At 48.2% G+C, this 21119-nt stretch overlaps 1 protein-coding gene across 1 annotated transcript; it reads right to left on the reverse strand.

The window, feature by feature from the left end:
* Positions 1-11619: 11619 nt before the first annotated feature.
* PSMA5 (proteasome 20S subunit alpha 5) lies at positions 11620-21103 on the reverse strand. Its single transcript, XM_079327199.1, has 9 exons — positions 20918-21103; positions 20017-20083; positions 18378-18504; positions 17083-17150; positions 16397-16504; positions 16254-16312; positions 15432-15534; positions 14383-14469; positions 11620-11883 (listed from the first exon to the last, which is right to left on the reverse strand). Exons 1-9 carry the CDS (start codon positions 20944-20946, stop codon positions 11806-11808), a joined length of 726 nt encoding a protein of 241 aa, XP_079183325.1. The 5' UTR covers positions 20947-21103; the 3' UTR covers positions 11620-11805.
* Between the last annotated feature and the right edge of the window lie 16 nt (positions 21104-21119).

The following is a 21119-nucleotide window of genomic DNA, read 5'->3' on the forward strand; positions in this document are numbered from 1 at the left end:
TAGCATTAGCAGTAGTCATGCTAAGGGTTGTCTTATAAACTAGGCCCTGTGTTGGCAGACTCTGTGTGTACTGTGTAGAACTTGCTGACATGATGTATGAGACTTATCTAAAGAAACTGTAACAATTTATTACTAGAAGGAGTGTAAAGGGATAGAAGAAACCTTGAGAAAATCATGTAGGAGTAGTGAAGCAAGAAGATCAAAGAGTGAAGAAATGTAACTAATTTGGGCTCTGACTTTGGACGCTAGTCCTCAGACCCCAGGGCCCTCAATAAAGCACCGCACTAAACAACTCTGTTGTTTCGTGTCTCTTCACTGTCGGGCAACAGTTTTCTGGTGACCGCGGCAGGACTCCGAGGGCTGCTGGGGCGGTTCGCGTCCTGATCCACTCCATGCCGGCACCGAGTGATTCTCGGGGAGTCATCAGTTCGTGCCCGACCCCGCACCTGTCGGACAACTGCAGGAGGTAAGCCCGAAGGTGCTTTATTCTCTGGTACTGGGTGCCTGCCCGTAAGACGAAGCATCGGCTCCGCCGGGTTGGGCTAAAGACGTCTTGGGTAAAGCCCAGGTGCCGGCTGTAAGACGCGGCGAAAGCTTCGCTGGTCCGGCACTTGTTCCCCCGCGGCGTCGGAGGGTGACAAGTTGGTTGGTTGGCTGGTCTATCTTTCTGTTTGCATAGATTTTCTTTCTTTTCCTGTCTATTCTGTTTGGGAATGATGCCGCTGAAAACTTTCAAGGCGTGGGTACAATCCAATGGGAAGGTTCCGGAGAATACTCCCTTGGGGTGTCTGTTAAAGAAATGGAAGAAAGGGGGGTTCTCTGAAGAAGGTTTGATCAAAGGGAAGTTGATTGACTATTGTAATCATTGGTGGCCACTTTATGGGTCCGAAGGGGGGCCTGAGTGGCCATTAAATGGGACAATTGACAAAGGAAAAATAACTCCTCTAATGCAATATTTGAAAGATAATGAAAAATGGGATGAAATGCCATACTTGGATTTGTTTTATTACTTGGGGAGGCAACCGGAATGGTTGAAAGAGTGTGAGATATTGATGATTGGGCTTCAAGATAAGAAGGAAGAATGTCTGGGGTGTAAGAAAAAGGGATTGTGTGTGGATTGTGCGGTAAAGTTGGATAAAAAGGAGGAGGATATGTCCATATATGTTGCTGGTCCGTCCCGTGCAGGTCCCTCTGCTCCATCATCAAGCGAGGAGGAGTTGGGGGGGAGTGATGAGGATGAAGAAGATGAAGCTACGGAGTCTCCACAGATTCCGGGGGTTTCTCGGCTTTCAGTAGCCCTTTGTCCTCAAACCCCCTCCCCAGGTGCCTCCCGTGAAATTCAGAGGACTCCGCTGGCTTCCCGTACCCGACAGGGTCGGAAGAACCAAATGGAGCCACAATTGATTGTCTCTCTTAGGGAAGTGGCTGGACCCCAAGGGGAACGTGTCATAGTTAAGGTACCGTTTTCACCTGGTGATTTGGTTATATGGAAACAGTCGGCTGGAAGTTACAGGGAAGATCCAGAAAGAACTGCGCGGGTGATAAAGATGGTTGTTAAAACTCAGAATCCGGATTGGAACGATTTGCAGGTCCTGCTAGATACATTGATGGATTCCACTGAAAAGGAAATGGTGTTGAGAGCTGCTAAGGAAAAAGCTAGGGAAGATATCCGGACCCAGAGAATAATGGGGTTGTCAGTAAATGAAGTAGTTCCCCAGGATGATCCGGGATGGGATCCAAATACCGGAGAAGGGTACTGCAGATTAAAACAGTTTCAAGAATTAGTAATAGAAGGGGTCAGAAGCGGAATGCCTAAGACGTTGAACTGGTCTAAATTATATACGGTCAAGCAGGAGAAAAATGAGTCCCCCTCGGCTTTTCTAGAAAGGCTGAAAGAGGCAGCTAGACGGTTTACTAGTCTGGATGTGGAGTCGGAGGCTGGGCAATTACAAATAGCTTTGTTGTTTACTGGGCAATCTCAGAATGATATCAGAAAGAAATTGCAGAAGTTAGAGGGAGAGGATACCCGGAGGTTAGAAAAGTTATTGGAAACTGCATGGAAAGTGTACAATAATAGGGAAAAGGAAACAGCCAAGCGTCAGCAGGCTAGTATTCTGGCATTGGTACAGCAAACAGGAGGACAACGTGGTAGAGGTAAAGGAAATAGGGACAGAGGTCATGGAGGATTTGGCGGCAGAGGTAAAGGATTTTACCCGGGAAATAATGGAAATTTTGGACAAGGAAGTTTGGATCCAAATCAGTGTGCTTTTTGTAGACAACTGGGACATTGGAAAAATGAGTGCCCCGCAAGAATAGGGCTTGGGAGAGGAGGGGGCGGAAACAATGGTAACTTTCCTAGTTACCCTCTTTCGCCAGTAGATGCCACTCAAGCCCAAATAATGATGATGGAGAGCTATCAGAGTCAGACCTGACTAGATCAGGATTTGACGATCAGGATCGAGGTGGAGGGAGAAGAACAGGTTTTTAGGGTAGACACTGGTGCAGTACATTCGGTTTTAAATAAGCGATTGGGACCTTTAAGCGACACAACAGTCCAAGTGGTAGGGGCTATGGGACAGGTAGAAGAGAGACCTTTTTTGCAACCTGTGAGTCTGAGATTCGGAAAGAAAGAATTAGACCATAGATTTTTGTACATGCCAAATTGCCCTGAACCGTTATTTGGAAGAGACTTGTTATCTATTCTAAATGCTAAGATTATATTTGAAAATGGACGGGTGAAATTAGAAATTCCAGATGAAGAGATTGGGAAAATATTTGTGACGAGCGAAGTGGATCCACAACCTGTCCCACCTGAGATAGAACAAGCAGTTGTGCCATGGGTATGGGAATCAGGGATACCTGGAAAATCAAAAGCAGCTCCCCCAGCAGTAGTAGAATTAAAAGAAGGGGCAAAGCCAGTAAGGGTACGGCAGTACCCCATTAAATTAGAAGCTAAACAGGGAATAGCCCCGATGATTTTACAGTTCACAGTGTTAGGATTGTTAAAAGAATGTGAATCAGAATATAATACCCCAATTTTTCCGGTTCAGAAACCAAATGGTAAGTACAGGTTAGTGCAGGATTTGAGAGCCATTAATGAAATAGTTAAAGACATTCATCTGGTGGTTGCCAATCCTTATACTCTGTTAACATCCGTATCAGAGAAATTTAAATGGTTTACTGTGATTGACTTGAAAAATGCCTTCTTCTGCATTCCATTGGCTGAAGAGAGTATGAAGTATTTTGCTTTTGAATGGGATGATCCAGCTACAGGATGCAAGAAACAGCTCACCTGGACTCGACCCCCACAAGGTTTCAAGAATAGTCCAACCATCTTCGGTAACCAGCTCGCAAAGGAATTAGAGGAATGGAAAATGACACAGGTAAAGGAGTCTCCTTTCTCTTATGCAGTCCTGCAGTATGTAGATGACATATTAATTGCTACGGAAGAGAAAGAGAAGTGTACTCTTTTGACAATTGCTTTGTTAAACATGCTGGGACAGGCAGGGTACCGAGTCTCAAAGGAAAAAGCCCAATTGGTTCGTGGAAGTGTGCTATACTTGGGATGTGAACTCACCCAAGGACAGCACCGTTTGGGCATGAACCGAGTAGAGGCAATCTGTTCAATTCCACTCCCCAGGAGTCATCAAGAGTTAAGATCATTTCTTGGAATGGTGGGCTGGTATAGATAATGGATATTGAATTTTGGACTTTTGGCAAACCTCTATATGAGGCCTTAAAAGAACAGAGATTGGAGTGGACCCCTGCCCGGGAGAAAGCATTCCAAGACTTAAAACAGGCCCTAAAGGAAGCACCTGCTTTAGGGCTCCCAGACCTAAATAAACCTTTCCAGCTCTATGTGAATGAGAGACAGCAGTTGGCAATTGGTGTGTTGACTCAGAAAATAGGATCCTGGAAGCGGCCGGTGGGGTACTTCTCGAAGCAGTTAGACCCAGTGAGATCTGGGTGGCCATCCTGCTTGAAGGCTGTGGCAGCTACTGTATTGATAATACAGGAAGCTTGGAAGTTGACATTAAGGGGAAAAAGGACAGTATATGTTCCCCATATGGTTTTGACAGTCTTAGAACAAAAAGGGCCATATTGGTTGTCATAGTAGAATGTTACAGTACCAGGCCATCCTGAGGGAACAAGATGATGTGGAATTAGAGACAACTAACCATGTCAATCCAGCAGAGTTTCTCCGCAGTGAAGCTAAGGGAGAGGAGCTCGCACATGACTGTGTGGAAGTAATAGAACAAGTGTATTCCAGCCGCCCAGATCTGAAGGACACGCCGCTGGAAGTGGTGGACTGGAAACTGTTCACAGATGGATCCAGCTTTATGGAAAATGGTACCAGGTACGCAGGGTACGCAGTAGTGACTGTTACACAAGTAGTAGAGGCAAAGGCTCTACCCCCTGGAACTTCAGCACAGAAAGCTGAAATCATTGGACTAACTAGAGCCTTAACTCTGAGCACAGGGAAAAAGGTGAACATTTGGACTGACTCAAAATATGCCTTTGGAGTAATTCACATTCATGGTGCATTGTGGAAAGAAAGAGGGTTGCTTAATTCACAGGGAACTCTAATTAAACATCATGAAGAAGTCTTGGCTCTGCTCAAAGCAGTTCACAGGCCAGAAGGAGTAGCAGTGATGCATGTACGAGGACATCGAAAGGAAGAAGGGAAAATATTCGATGGAAATCGTCTAGCTGACTTCACTGCCCGGGAAGCCACTCGGCAGGTTTGGCCTCAGATGGCCCTGATACCAGCCAAGGTAAACCCTGTGACACCCTATTTGACTCAACCACAATGTGCACCTGACAACGAAAAACTGGCAATGTTGCTAAAAGCACAAAAGAATTCTACTGGATGGTATGTAACAGGCACAGGACAAGTGGTGGTACCAGAAAACATAATGAAAACCATTTTAGTCACAGAGCATAACAAGTGTCATTGGGGTGCAGATGTATTGGTGAAATTTTTGAGAAATTAAATAGTCTCTAATCAGATGTTAACGCTGGCAAAACGAGTGAATGCAATGTGCCCATTGTGTTTAAAGAACAATCCTGTAGTCAGGAAGCAAGTTCAGTTAGGGAAATTACAGGTGGGGCCAGAACCAGGAGATTATTGGCAAGTAGACTTTTCAGAGTTACCACGATCCCAAGGGTATAAGTATATGCTAGTCTATGTGTGTACTTTTTCAGGGTGGCCAGAAGCATTTCCTTGCAGGATAAATCAAGCAAAGGAAGTGGTAAAGACTCTTTTGAGAGAAATCATTCCAAGGTTTGGGGTACCGTTAGGATTATCTTCAGATAGGGGACCCCATTTTATTGCTACAATAGTACAAGAAGTAGCCAGAATGCTAAACATAACCTGGAATTTGCATACTCCTTGGAGACTTCAATCTAGTGGGCAGGTAGAGAGAATGAACCAGACATTAAAAGGCCAAATTAAAAAGATCTGCCAAGAAGCTAAGTTACAGTGGCCTCAGGCTTTACCATTGGCATTGTTATGGGTTAGGATTAAACCCCAAGAAAAGGTGGGAGTGAGTCCGTATGAAATATTGTATGGCAGACCATACCATGCTACCACCTTAAAAGGAGATCCACATATATCAGGGGATCAGGTGATTTTTAATTATGTTATGTCTCTTAACAGAATTCTCAGCTCCTTGCGGGGAGCTTTGCAGTGGAATCGGCCTCTGCCTCTGGAAAATCCGGTTCATGGAATACAACTGGGAGACAATGTATATGTAAAGAATTGGTCCACAGAGCCACTGAGAGAAACATGGAACAGCCTGTACCTGGTGATTTTGACCACATTTACAGCGGTCAAGGTGGCAGGGATCCACAGTTGGATACACTACACACGAGTCAAGAAGGTCCCGGCTCAATGGAAGCGCAAATCGTATCCCCAATGCGAATGAAGATACGAGCCGTACCAGGTTGCTAGTTATTGCTTTGTTAGTGATCTTAAGGTCCTTGTCCACTAATGGAATGATAACGGTTTCTGTTTCAGAATCATTGGTCGGAGCAATGGAGGGAATTACTGTGAACCTAACCTGCGAGATCCAAAATGACCAGGAAATTGGAGCCGGTAAAATGACTGTACATTGGAAAGGAGGAAATAGAGAGCACAAAGGTAGCACTGTCACAATTTGGGATAAGGATACACACACTGGAAACACTACTCTGACAATTGCAAATGTAACCATAGATGACACCGATGTGTTTACATGCTTAGTAATAATGAAAGGTAGTTTTGACTACAAACAGATCACACTTAGGGTAGAAAAATGGAGAAGTGGTGTCAACAAAGCGGTAGTTGCTCCTTTTGAAGCCGAAGTTGACATGTGGGTTGGACCCCCTCTAAGAATTAATTGTACTTGGGTCACAGAAAGCTCATGTGGACACAAATATTCAGTAACTTGGTGGAAACGAAACAAAGAATTGGACCAATGGGAAAAACCGAAAGGACAAAGTAACATAGTTTTAGGTGATCAACACGGAATTGGATGGCTAAATGATACTGAGGCTAAGATAGGGAGTTCGGAAGGAGAAATTATTTGTGTTGTAATTTGTGGATGGTTCACAAATTATGGAAAAAGAAAAGTAGTTGCTAAAACACACCTAGGACAGGAAATGAAACCAACACATGAAGTTTTCCGAGTATCACAAGGGCAGTCAGCAATTTTAGAATGCAAAGTGAAGGCAGATCTTGAATTTAGAGAATTTGGATGGTGGTTTAAGAAAAGTAATCTTCCTCAAAGTGATAAACACTACACTGAGAAAAAGTTAGGACATTCTCTAACATTAGTTGTGTGAGATGTACAGGAAAATGATGAAGGGACTTATTGGTGTTGGGTAGCTAAGGATGCTTGGTGGGTACACTCAAGGACTACAGTGTCATTAGCTCAAGGACAAATTCGGTCAAGAAAGGTCCGAGAAGTATCAAATAATATAAGAAGCAGGTTCCCAGAATTCAAGAGAGGTACAGAACAAGAAAATTTAGTAGTTGGACTAATTAGAGATTTTGGAATGGTCCAAAATGTTTCCAAAATTACAGCATGCTTGCCATTACCACAGGCAGCAGGAAAACCTATCCCATGGGGAGTGATACCAATAACTGAAATGCCAAATGCCTTTGCTAATATTACATGGAATTGTCGAATTATACCGAAAAAGGTTACCAAGTGGGTAAAAGTATGTGCCATATTGTTTCAAAAGTTAACACAAGAACAGTGTAAACAGTTACCAGGATACTATGCTTGGATCGATGATCCTAGATTGGCAGGAAATTGTATGGTGTCAGAGTCAGTTATATGGCCGTGTATAGAAAGTATGGTAAAAAGAGAAAGAGTAACCGAAGAAGAGGTGTGTGAGAACCATACTCGCTTTACTACCTTAGAAGAATGGAAAACAATTTGGGGACCAAGCTTGTTAGAAACTTACATCGATACAGTCAAATGGTGCACCCAATGGACAGGAAAAATTAATCAAATACACAACGGCCCGACAATGTTACAATTCGCCCACCGGCAACTTCGGCAACAAAATGAGAATTGGAGTTGTACAAAGGTTTACACTTGTGATACCCCAGAATTAGAAATAGGACTCATGCCTGTAAGAATGTTATTAAAATTGGGATGTGAATGCAGAGGATACAATCACTCAATGACAGAAATTGACAAAAAGGATGTTAATTGCAAAACCACTACAGTGAGAAGTCCAGGAAATTTGGTATGGGTACTAGGACATGGATTATGGATGACTCACATGCCAATAGATAGCCCCGTCACTCAAATCACATTAGGAATTCCCACCTTATGTCCCTTTTGGAGACAATCTAAATTGAAACCTCAAGTAGAAAGAAGCAAAGGAGAAGTAGAAAATGAAGATCAATGGCAGGAACCTGATAGTGGAGTAAAATTTGGATGGGCATTAGAATCCTTGTTTGCACCAATTGCCTCTTATAGAAACAGAGAAATGATTTATTGATTAATGGGACAAACTGAGAGATTAGCTGCTGCCACCAAGAAAGGTTTTAGAGATCTGAATTTGCAATTACAGGCAACTACTCGAATGACAATACAAAATAGAATGGCATTAGATATGATATTGCTAAAGGAGCATGGAGTGTGTGGTTATCTCAGTGATAAAATTGACCATTGTTGTATCCATATCCCGAATGTGACAATTGATGCAGAAAAGGACATCTCTCAATTGGAAAGTGTAGAAGGAAAGGTTAAAGAATTAAAAAAAGATGCAGAACATAATTGGGTCGGTGCTCTGTTTCAATCCTTCGGGCTCCAAATTTCTGGATGGATCTCGTCAATAATTCAATATGCTATCATGATATTGATCATTGTATTAGTTGTTATTGGAGTCTTTAAGTGTCTTACAGGAGTTATCACCAAAGAGCAGCTGCACACCAGGAGACTGCTCAGCGCAGTTACCCATGCTCCAGTGACACCACCCCCTCCATACAAAAATACAGTGCAGGTGGTGAGATTTCAAGATGAAGACCATGTGAATATTTGAGCATCCCTGCAAAGAAGATTGAGTGATGCTCAAAAGGGGGGATTTGTTGCAAGTTGATAAACTTTATATATATATTAATTTAGCATTAGCAGTAGTCATGCTAAGGGTTGTCTTATAAACCAGACCCTGTGTTGGCAGACTCTGTGTGTACTGGTGTAAAACTTGCTGACATGATGTATGAGACTTATCTAAAGAAACTGTAACAATTTATTACTAGAAGGAATGTAAAGGGATAGAAGAAACCTTGAGAAAATCATGTAGGAGTAGTGAAGCAAGAAGATCAAAGAGTGAAGAAATGTAACTAATTTGGGCTCTGACTTTGGACGCTAGTCCTCAGACCCCAGGGCCCTCAATAAAGCACCGCACTAAACAACTCTGTTGTTTCGTGTCTCTTCTTCACTGTCGGGCAACACTGGGAGATGCAGAGGGGGATGTCTGTCTGTCTGTCTGTCTGTCCATCCCGGGAGATGCAGAGGGGATGTCTGTCTGTCTGTCTGTTCGTCTATCCCGGGGGATTCAGGGAGTGGTACCCGTGTCTGTCCGTCTCGAGGGGTTGCAAGGAGGGATGTCTTTCTGTCCGTCCACTTCCACCTGCTGGCGCCGTGCGCTGGGAAGCCAAGGGGCGGGACGGGAATGTCTGTCTGTCCATCCGTCTAACGCCGTCCGTCTGTCGGGGGCGTGTCCCGCTGTCCCGGCCCGGGTGGCGGCGATTGGCTGGATGAGCTGTCACTCAGAATGCGGCCACGCCTCCAACTCACCGCCACGTCTCGCCAGCTCTGATTGGTCTGCTCCTCTGTCAATCACCGCCCACCTCCCACCCCGGTCTCTAATCTACCCAGCGACAGCCGCTGATTGGCGAGGAGCGCGGGAGCGATTTTTTGATTGGCGCTGTGGCTTCCCGCCACGGGCCCGCGACCGGACAGGGCACAAGGGGCGGTTCTGCCAAGCGCCACCGTGGGAGCAGCAGCGTCTGTGCTCCCTGCGACACCGACAGAGACACGCGGAGCGCTCCAGCTGCAGCGAGCCCGGGACAGGCTGGGGAGAGGAGCTCTGGGGGCATGGGCTGGGGGAAAGGGGCTCTGGGACCAGGGACTGGGATAAAGGAGCTCTGGGGGATGGGCTGGGGGAAAGGAACTATGGGAGGATGGACTGGGATTAAAGGAGTTTTGGGATGATGCACTGGGATAAGGAGATATGGATAAAACAGCTCTGGGATGATGCACTGGGATAAAGGAGCTCTGGGATGAGGGATTGGATAAAGGAGTTATGGGATGATGTACTGGGATTAAAGGAGCTCTGGATAAAAGGGTTCTGGGATGATGGACTGGGGTAAAGGAACTATAGGGGGGATGGACTGGGATAAAGGAGCTCTGGAATGATGGACTGGGATAAAGGTGTTATGGGATGATGTACTGGGATTAAAGGAGCTCTGGGATGATGGACTGGGATAAAGGAGTTTTGGGATGATGCACTGGAGTAAAGGTGTTATAGGATGATGCACTGGGATAAGGAGATATGGATAAAACAGCTCTGGGATGATGCACTGGGATACAGGAGCTCTGGGGTGATGGACTGGGATAAAGGAGCTTTGGAATGATGGACTGGGATAAAGGTGTTATGGGATGATGCACTGGAGTAAAGGTGTTATAGGATGATGCACTGGGATAAGGAGATATGGATAAAACAGCTCTGGGATGATGCACTGGGATACAGAAGCTCTGGGGTGATGGACTGGGATAAAGGAGCTCTGGAATGATGGACTAGGATAAAGGGTGGCTGTGGCAAGCCCAAGTCCCAGTTTCACCTCGGGTGTGTCCTGGTGCTCATTCCCAGGCTGCCCTGGGATGGGCTGGGTCCCATTCCAGAACCACCCCAAATGGGCTGTGGGATGAGGAGTGACACAGCTCTCCAACCCCGAGCCAGAGCCAGGCTGACTCCCACCTCCAGCCTCCAAGGAATGTCTTCCCAAAGGAGGAAAGTCCATTCACAGATAATTGGATTCTACCTGCAGGCACAGGTGTTGGACCCAGCTCCTCGGGCAGTGCCTGTTGATCCAATTTGTTTCTTTAAAGGGCTCTGGAAGAGGAGACACTCACAGGAATTCCAAGAGTTTCAGCTGGGCTATGCTGAAACTGAGGTTATGCAAGGACTGATCTTCCAGACCTTGCTTCCCTTCCTCAATCCATCTGGGGGAAAACCAACAGGACATTCTTCTTTCTGCAAAAGGCTGGAGGTGGGGGAGATTTAGCTTTGCCAACTGATGAAACACATTTCCTCATTTCCTGCATTATGTTGGGGAAAATATCCCTATTTCCCAGGATTACCCCTGTCCCAGCTATATCCAGCTGTTTGCTTTGGGGTGATATTGTAATTTATCCTGAAATTGTAATTTTAAATTGTAATTTATCCTGGTATTTGACTTCCAGTCCTCTGCCCTTCAGAGCCAGCCTCCAGGATTCAGGCAGAGCTGGTTTTCCCCACAACCATGCTTTTCTATAAAAGTACTCTTCTAATCCTAATTTATGCCCTTATTAGTCCCATCTTTGATTCCAAGACTGTTTTGAGGACATAGAGATTTTTCTTGGAGAATAAAAATTTAAGTGGGATAAGCAGGAATTTTCTGGTGAAAAATAGGGTTAACTGTCAAAACTCAGTGGTACCTGGAGGATTTTAGTGGTGAGGGGCTGTCCCAGCCTATTATCCCTGTTTCTGCTTGGTGGACTCTGATTTATCAGTTTTTATGGATTTTTTTCAAGCCCTACCAGAAGGAAACACAAACCCCCAAGGCTGATTGCAGATTTCTTTGCAGGGAAGGAGATAAGAGCTCCAGGAACTTTTTTAGAGATAAAAACCACTGGAGAAGGAGGAAAGAATGCACTGAACAGATTAAAAACTCTCATTTTTTAAAAAGAAGTGTGGAATGACACCTGGATTTCCCCATGGACAGCACCAGGAGAGGGAGACTGTGCTGCAGCAGAGCTGGCAGTGCCCTTGGCACAGCTGCTGTCCTGATCCACCCCCAGTTTCAGCTCCAAATCCCTGCCTTCCCACCTTTCCCCCCTGCTGAGGAGCCCAATGAGAGTAACAAAATGATTTATTTCATTCCCTCCTCCAGCAAAGCTCAGTTCTGTCCAGGAAAGGTAAAAAACCTCTAGAGCTGGCAGGAGCAGCAGGTACAGGTGCTGTGGGGAGGAAGTCCCAGGAGCTGGACCAGTTCCTTTGGTCAGGGCAGGGGTTTGAGCTTTTGGGGTTTCTCCCTCTTTTTCAGATATCCTTGATGACCTCCTCAAGCTCCTCTTTTGTGTACATGTGGAATTTCATCCCAGGCTCCACTGTGGCAAGCTGGAAGAGAAGGAACAAGGGGTTAAGTGTGGTTGAGGAAAGCAGGGAGCAGCTGTTCCTTCTTCTGATCTGCCAGACCAGCAGGATCATTCCAGCTCCATGATCCCCTAAAATAGCTGCCTGCTGCACAAATAGCTTTGAATTGACTCAGTCTCCTCAGAGGAGCAGCACAGGGAATTTTAGTGGGAACAGGCAGGCACTGCTCTCACTTGATGGGTGAAAAGCCCTCAAAACCTCCCAGGAGAGAATTCCTGCCTCTCCAAAGGATTCTTCTCCCCCAGGAGCCAAGGGGATAAATGCTGGGCTGTCTGGGAGCTGAGGGGACTCAGGGTTGGCTCAGGGAAACTGAGGCACAGATCTCTAAAGAAAACAGGGACAACCCAGTGTCAGGGCACACAGCCAAAACATTCCAGAGACAGCACCAATGACAAGCCTGGAGGAGAAACGTGAGCAGAAATATTCACACCTGGCTCAGGGATGGGAGCCCAAAACAGGCACAGCTGTGCCACTGGAAATGCCAAGGCTCCAGAGAGTTGGGATGCCCTGGAATGAGCTGGGGTATCCCATAACAGGCTGGGATTGGGGGACAGGACAGGGATGGGATGCTCCTGAACTCACAGGCTGATGGTTTGACTCTCCAGGAATCAGAGCAATAAGCTGAAGGAAAGCTCTGGAGCATCCCAGCAGATCCCAGAGCTCTTCTGAGGTGACTTCTCCCAAACCCCCTCTCCATCAGCACGAGGGGAAGGAGCTGATCCAGGGCCAGGGAGGTACCACGAGGTGTTTTTCCAAGTGGAAACATCCTGAGAGCTCCTGCCAGGTTTCACCCAGAACTCTCAGACAAGGTGGAGACATTTGGAGATGCCACTTTAGGCCCCTCAAATGATGGAGAGGTTTGGGTTGGAAGGGACCTCAAAGCTCATCCAGTCCCAGCTCTGCCATGGGCAGGGACACCTTCCAATGTCTCCAGGTTGTTCCAAGCCCCATCCAGCCTGGCCTTGGGAACTTGCAGAGATGGGGCAGCCACAGCTGCTCTGGGCACCAAACCACCTGGGCAGGGACTGGACTGATCCTGGGCCCAACCAAACTCAACAAGACCCAGATTTATGCACCAAATCCAGCTCTAAATACTGAAAAAAACCTTTATGAACACCCCAAACCAGCAGAGAGACCAATTCCTTTGCTTTTCCACACCTCCTCAAACCTGTCCTTCACCCTACCACAGCTTCACCATTCCCTGACAGGCTTCACAGGGAAGTCATTAATCTAAAATGGTGAAATCCTTTCAGGCTCCTGACCTTTGCCATCAATGCATTTAACTCTTCCACAACCACACTTTCCCCTCTTCTCTTTGTTCCTAGATGGAAAATGCCACAGCAGCGTGGCTGGAGCCAAAAAATGGGAGAGGCACATACTTCTAGGAAGCAAAGAGCTCTTCAGGTGGCAGATTTTCAGCCAGGGGTGACTTGAGTCAATAGAAACCTTTTAATCCTCAGCACATTCCTGCTGTCCTTCCCCCCAGCACGATCCCACCCCACCCCAGGGCTGTGCCAAGCACAGTTAAGCCCTGTTAAACAGGGACATGACATCAGGATACTGTACACATTCCTTCTGCTTGCACTGTACCAGGAAAAAAATGTATGGCTAAGGGCTGGAAGAGCACCTGGGAAGGAGATTCCAGCCACAGGGCATGATTTTGGGACAGAGGATCCAAGTTTCCATGTGCTCTTGGCCTTCCCCTCCAAAGGAAGTTGGTTAATCCCACTAGGAATGGTCCCCCCACAGCAACATTTAATACAAAAGTGGGGTGAATACCTAGAGGCTGTTTGGGAAAAGGCTTCCCAGCACTCAGAGAGAAGGAATGGGAGGAGGGAGCAGCTCAGGAGCTGGAATGCCACACTTTGGAAAGGTCTGGTGTCTCATAACCCACCCAAAATAGAAGCAAACTCTATCCACCAGCCTGACTTCTCATCTCCCAGTTACCCCACCCAGCCCAGAGGGTTTGCACCTTTCCCTCCCAAAAAGGAGCCTATGGAGCAGGTTTGGGGGGCCCAGCATCCCCAGGTCTGTGGGTACTGCCTGCCCCTGGGGCTCCAAGGCACAGCCATTCCTGGAGGATCCTTGTTGCTCCCACTGTCCAAGGGATTGTTGGCACTGCCCCAGGACTAATATAGCAGCCCAGGAGCTGGGTAATTTTCATTCCTTCTAATATTACAAGCAGCAAGGCAAAAAAGAATGGCTAGATCAAGGGAAGAAGCAGTCTGGGTGGTATGTTGGGTTCTGCTGACTGGAGAAGGTCAAAGAATCCCTTCTGCTCATCATGGATGACATGAGAACAGACCAGGCTCTGCACCTCTGGAAGGGAAAAGCTTCAACTTTTCCAAAATGCCCCACAGGATGTGATGAAAATGGCAGGAACATCTGCAGCAGCTGGCTCAGGAAGCCCTGAGCTGCTCCACTCCTTGCTCTAGGGACAATCCTGACTCCAGGAGGACTCACCTCAATGTTGGTGGCATTTAGTTTCTCCTCCATGACTTGTTTCAGGATGACCAGGGAAGATTTGATGGCTTCCTTTAACGTCATGGACTGCAAAGCAAATGGCTCAAACATGGATTACATGCTGCAGGCTCAGGACAGGCCCCTCTCCTCCCCTCTCCCAAATCCCTTGAGCCAGGCAGCCAAAGGAGCAGCTTATCAAGGGATCTGCAGCATCCCTGGGACACTGCAGCAGGCAGGGCAGGGATATCCACAGGGACAGAGAAACCCTCCCTTTCTGAGATTTAAAAATGGTTCATTTGGGCACATAAATCTGATGGGATTGGGACAGGAGGGGCTGTTTGTCTTGAACAATTTCCTCCCAAAAAGCCACATTCCCTCTAGGCAGAAGCCTCTGTGCTGCATTTAATCTGATAAATCCCATGCATCCCTAGAGCCAGAGGGATGTGCAGCACAGCTGTGCTTCATCAACTTAGCACTTGAAAAAGGGTTGACAATCCAGGGAATCCAGAATTTGGGTAATTTGGAGAATTCTGGTGAACAAATGAGTCCTCCCAGCCACCATCACTATTTATGCTTTTCATTAGGGTTTGGTCACTCATCACTTAAAACAGGCAAATCCTTCCTCATGGGGGAAAAATTTCCTATTTAATATCAAACATGACCAGATCCTCCAGTACAAAAGCTGCTCCCTTCCCTGGTGAGGTGAAGGTGCTGGTGTGAGCTCAGGATGCTTCCAGCTGTATCTACACAGAGCCCAATGCTGACAGCAGCACCCAAAGCTCAGTTTTTATTTATAGAGAACTTCCTGACATGGCTTTAATTATCCCACAGGCAGAGAGCAGCTCCTCAGAGAGCAGCTGCTGGGAGCAGCTCTGCTCACAGAGATCCTCAGCACCTACTCCCAGGATGATCCTGCCCTGAGCAGCTCAGGCACCCCCCCTCCAGCCCAGTGCCAAACCCTCACTGGGGAGGGAATTAGGGAACCCTGGTAGGTGGTGAAGTACCCCAGACCCTGGAGATGTGACCCCAGTCCCAAATGCAGCCCTTACCTTGTGGTAAACCTCCTGCAGGGAGCTCTGGGCTCCCTCCGAGGCGGAGCCGATGGCTCTGGCATCGCACTGCACGAACGTTCCCGAGGGGTCCATGTGGAACCTGTGGGGACAGGGGTGACTACCTGCACCCCACCTCACCCTGGGGCACCCCAAGGACCCTTTACCAGCCCCCCAGAGCTCCTGCACAGCTGGAGCTGTGATTCATCCCCAAGAGCTCCCACTCTGACACTGTCCTCTTTCCTCAGAGAACCATTTTCCTTTGGATTTCCCATCTTATCACAGAATTTTTAAAAAAATAAATTCAGCAAGTTTTCCCTGCTGAAAGGCAGACCTGACTGGTCTGGCTCTGCCAAGCCTTTCCCACCTCCAGTGGGGCCATTTGGAGCCATGAGTTCAGGTTACAGCTGCTCCAACACCTCCCCAAGGAATGTCACATGGATTATGTTACTGGTGGCACTGCTGGTCCTTTAGGGAAAGGTAAGAATACACTCAAGACAAGGAGAGCTTTAATGCTTCCCTTCTCCCCAGGAAACCACATTTTTAATTGAAAAAAAGCAAGGCTTTGGGGAAGATATGATGTTTTTTTCCAATGCCAAACAGGCAGATGGGGCTCTGGAAAGGGTTTAACAGGATTAACAAACATATCAGGGACATAATGGGATAAACCCCGAGGGTTTGGCTTAAGGAAAATGCTAGAATCAAGTCATTAAAGCAGCCTGGGAATTTTGCAGTGGAGGTTTAGTCTTGTCCCTGGATTAAGAGAGGGGAATTTGGCATGGAGGTTTGGTCTTTTCCCTGGATTAGGAGAGCAGAACTCACAGCTGGGGTCCCTTCTCATCCACTCCTCCGAAGAGCAGAGCGACGCCGAACGGGCGGGACTGTGGGAGAAAGGAGGGGATGGCTCAGACAAGGGCAAGGAAAGGGGGGCTCCCCAGCACCCCCCAATCCCCCCCAGGTCCCACCATGGCTCCTGGATCAGCATCTTCCTCCCCAAACTGCAGGGCCAGGTTAGACACAGCCTGTGTCACACTCTCCACCGTCATCGTCTCGTTGTAGGTGAACCAGTGATTCTGCAGGAAAATCCAAATCAAGATTCCCATTATCTCCACATCCCCAAAATTTGACTCCCCTGCATGGCTGAGGTGGGGTGAGACCCTGAGTGGACACAAGGATAACTTCCCTATGAAAGTCAGGGCACAGCCAGGTCTCCCATGGAAGCATCAGGAGAGTAGGATGTACAAAAATGCACAGAAAATGTTTGGGATATCAAGGCCTTGGGATCCAACAGGGAATGCAAGGCTGAAGGGCTTTATCCCAATATCTTCTTTGGAAATAATGTGTTATCCAGCTCTCCAGAGGATGCAAAAGTGCTGATTTGCAGGAGAAAACCCCATGAAAATACTTTGCTGCAGCACAGATTTGTACCTGAGACCTCAAAGCATCTGAAACACCCAGGAAATTTAAGAGGATAAAAAGAAAACCAAAATATCCAGCATTTTGCCAGAACAGTCAGACAGCCCTTGAGCTCTCAGCAAGCCTCCAGCTTCTCACCAGCTTGTCTGATAGAATGATCTTCCCTTTCCCTTGATTTTCAAAGAGTTCCTGGGATTTGTGCTGCTAATTTAAGAACAGAGATGTCAGATCTTACCTGAGTCTCCACTCTGGCCTTGTCAATTAAAGTCTTTGCATCAGCTATTAGGCCACTCATGGCACACCCTGGAAGGGAAAGGGCAAGCAGGAGTCATTCCACCCATTATTTGGGATGTTTTACCCCAGACTGCCCAAAGCACAAAGGGCTGAAGGGAGAAGCTGGTCCCTGATTTGGAAGGTGGGGAAGAGATTTGTCCCACTGTGCTGGGCACTGGCAAAGCCACACCTGGAATCTTGGGAATAATTTTGGGTTTGTCACAAGGACAATGAAGGGCTGGAGCATGTCCAGGGAAGGGAACAGAGCTGGAGCAGCAGGAGTGGCTGAGGGAGATGGGGAAGGGGCTCAGCCTGGAGAAAAGGAGGCTCAGGGGGGATTTCTGGCTCTGCACAACTCCCTGACAGGAGGGGACAGCTGAGAGGGGAGGGGGTCAGGCTCTGCTCCCAGGGACAGGACAAGAGGAAACAGCTCAAGCTGTGCCAGAGAAGGTTCAGGTCAGGTATTAGGTAATTTTTTCTCATGGAAAGTGTGGTCAGGTGCTGGTACAGGCTACCCCTATGAACAATGGTGTATTCCCCATCCCTGCAAGGGTTCAAAAAGTGTGGATGTGGCACTTTGGGAATGGATTAAGTGGCCTTGGTATGGTTGGATTCTATCTTAGAGGGCTTTGCCAGCCTCAAGGATTCTGTGGGACTGGAACAGATTTGCTCCAGAACAACCTGCTGGGAAGGGGCCCTGGCTGCCTCACAGCACAGATTCCACTCTGGGAAAAGGGAACTGCATCACAAGCTCCTGGGAGGAAGAAATTTGGCTCTTGGAGCTCTTCCCACGCCCATGGAACAGCAACACAGGAATTCTGGAGGTTTCCTGCCTTTCAGGGTGACATATTTGGTCATGAACCCATTGTGGGCCACTGAGGGTGTGGGTGGTTCCAGGGTGGATCCTGGAGAAACTGCCCCTAGTCAAGCCCACCATAATTCCCTGCCCTGCCAGAGCTAAATTTGGGAAGAGCTTTCATGAGGGAGGTCACTGAGGCAGGAGGCAGTGCTTCAGCTGCCTTTTCCTGCTTCCTGGAGCTACATTCTGCTTGCTTGGAGCCTGGAGAACCAGTGACCAGGAGCTGCACTGGGAGGGATGAGCATTCCTGCTCCAGGCAGAACTGCCTGCAGGGAGGGCTCATCCCAAAACACAACTTCCCAAATCATATCATAAATATATAAATATAATACCATATTATCTTATCATAAATAACTCAGTTTTAGAGGTACCCCCAGGGCTGAATCCCTCCTCCTTACCAATGTGGGAGTCAATCTCCACAATTTTCTCAATGCTGCTGGGCTCCATGAGGGGAGATGTGATCCTCTTCTCCACAGCCAGGCAAACTCCCTCTGAGGTCTGGATCCCAATGGCTGTGGAGCCCAGCTGCAAAACACCAGCACAGGCTCCAGCTCACACAAACACCAGTGCTCATTCTCACTCACTTGCAGGTGTGTTGATTTGGATTCAATTGTGTCACCCACACTCAAACCCTCTGTGGCTTTGCATTGTGGATTTTAAAGCTTATTCCCTGAAATAGGAAATGGGGAAGGTGAAATCCATGTGATTCCCACAAGAACCCAGTGGGGTTGTTGCACATCCTTCATCTTTCAAGCAGTTTGTAGAGCCTGGTGAGTGGAAAAGGCACTGGGAATTCTCCTCTGCCAGAGGGAAAACAAGGAGTTTGAAGGGTCAGAGAATTTCCCACATCAGTACAAACCCCCAGCTGCAGCTCTGGCTTGGGCACTTGGCTTTCCACAAGCTGCTGTTCTCCCCAGAGTCCCAGGCAGCAAGTTCCACCCCAGGACTGCAGGACACCTCAGTGTCACCAGGGCCACAAGCACAGGGACAGATCTTAGGGGCTCCTGGCAGCCCTTGTCTGACTCTGCTGTGATCCCACCTTGATCCCATCAGGCCCTGCCTGAACCCCACAAATCCCTGCCTTGAGCCCAACAGCCCCTACTTTGCTCCTACCCTGGTCACACCAAGCTGCCCTGACCCCACTTCATCCCACCATGATCTTACCAAAGCTTTTCTGGATTTTATCAGCCCCTAATCTGGATCCCACCAGCCCTTACCTCAATCCTATTTAATCCCACCAACCCCCACATTGGTCCTACCTTAACCCCACCAACAATTCCTTCATCCCACTGTGATCCCACCTTGCTCTTGCAGCTTTCCCACACCACAGAATTTCCTGGCAGAACTGTCCCAGCTCTCACTCCCAACACCCACTTCAACACATGGGGTTTAACTTTAACCCCAAATTCCCTGGAAAGCTGCAAGGGACACAGGTATGGCAGGAGATCTCCCTGCTCCAGATCTATTTTAACTTATCAAGTCAGCATGGCCACCAACATCCTCCTGGGACCTTTAATTCCCAAGCCCTTGATAATTTTATTCTTTTTTTCTGTTACATTGTTACTTTATTTCTCCTTTTAGTGCTCCAAGGAGCCAAAGCAACACAGGGTACAATAAAAACCAATACAAATGCCTCAGAGCTTTTTCCCTTCATCACTTGACCTGTTTCTTCCAAATTTAAGCTTATTACCAATCAACACCCACATTCTATCAATACAACAAACACGAATATTTATCAATTAAGGATATTTAATCCCCAAAGGCCATTTGAACCTGCAAAGGTGGGTTTGCCCATAACAACTTTCACCTTCACATTTAAATCCACTCAAGAAGTATTTTATGTTTGATTTGGGGATAAATCACTTGGTAGGACAGGGCAGGGAACATTCTGCTGAACTTTGGGGAATGTTGATGGGTTTTGGTTCTTAATGATCCATACAAGAGCAGAGCTGTGTGATGTTTGGCTGGAGGAAATGGGCACAGCCTGGATTAGTCCTGAACCCCAGATGTCACAGTTTGGAAACTTTTTAAAAATACCTTTATGGCCTCGATGGCATATTCCACCTGGAAGAGCCTCCCCTCTGGAGAGAACGTGTTCACACCCCTGCAAGGACAACACAGACAGAGTCAGAAGGGCAGGAAAGCAATGGAATGCAAATCCTTGCTCTGGGTGAAGGTGGGACAGCACAGGACACCCCCAGGGATGTTCAAGGGTGGGAACACAAGGAAAGCAGGTCAAGCCTGGATGTCCCAGCACACTGGGGGTGCTGGAAACCTTCAGGATCCAAAGGGCCCACCAGGAGCACCAAAAGTCTTGTTTTGCCATGGAATCCTTGAGGTTGGAAAAGTCCTTTGAGAACATGGAGCCCAACCTTCCCCCCAGCACTGCCAAGGCCACTGCTAACCCCTGTCCCCAAGTGCCACCTCCACGTGTTTTTTGAGCCCTTCCCGGGATGAGGATTCCACCACAGCCTTAGGCAGCCAGAGTCAGGACTGGAGAGCCCTTTCCATGAAAAAAATCCCCAATACACAAACTAAACATCTCTGGCCCAACTTGAGGCTGTTCCCTGGAGCCGAGCCCGACCTGTCCCTCCTGTCAGAGAGTTGTGCAGATCCATAGGATTCCCCCCGAGCCTCCTTTTCTCTGGGCTGAGCCCCTTCCCCAGCGCCCTCAGTCCCTTCCGCAGCTCCATTGCTCCTCACCGGACCCGCTCCTTTCCCTGGATACTCCATCCCATCCCCACACACCAAGCAAGCGCTCAGGGCTCCCCCGCCCTCGGCTCCGTCCCATCCTGGCAGCCCCCGTCCCCTGGCTGCGGGCTCCCGCCAGCTCCCGGTGCGATCCCAGCGCGGGAGGCGCCGGTCGGGCCGCCCCGGACCGGTCGGGCCGCGCCGGGCGCAGGCCCGTGACTCAGCCGCGGGAGCGGGCGGCACTCACCGGTCGTACTCGGAGCGCGTGAGGAACATGGCGACGGCGGGGCCGCGTGGTTCCGGGGGATCCCGGGGACTCGGGAGGTGCCGCGGGGGCTCGGGGGTTCCAGGGGCACCGGGAGCGCCGCTGCCTCACCGGGGGCTGCAACGCCGCTTCCGGCCCCGAGCAGCGCTTCCGCCCGCGCCGCCCGCGCATTGGGCAGCGGCCC

This window comes from Erithacus rubecula (assembly GCF_903797595.1).
Source record: "Erithacus rubecula genome assembly, chromosome: 26".
Classification (NCBI taxonomy): Eukaryota; Metazoa; Chordata; class Aves; order Passeriformes; family Muscicapidae; genus Erithacus; species Erithacus rubecula.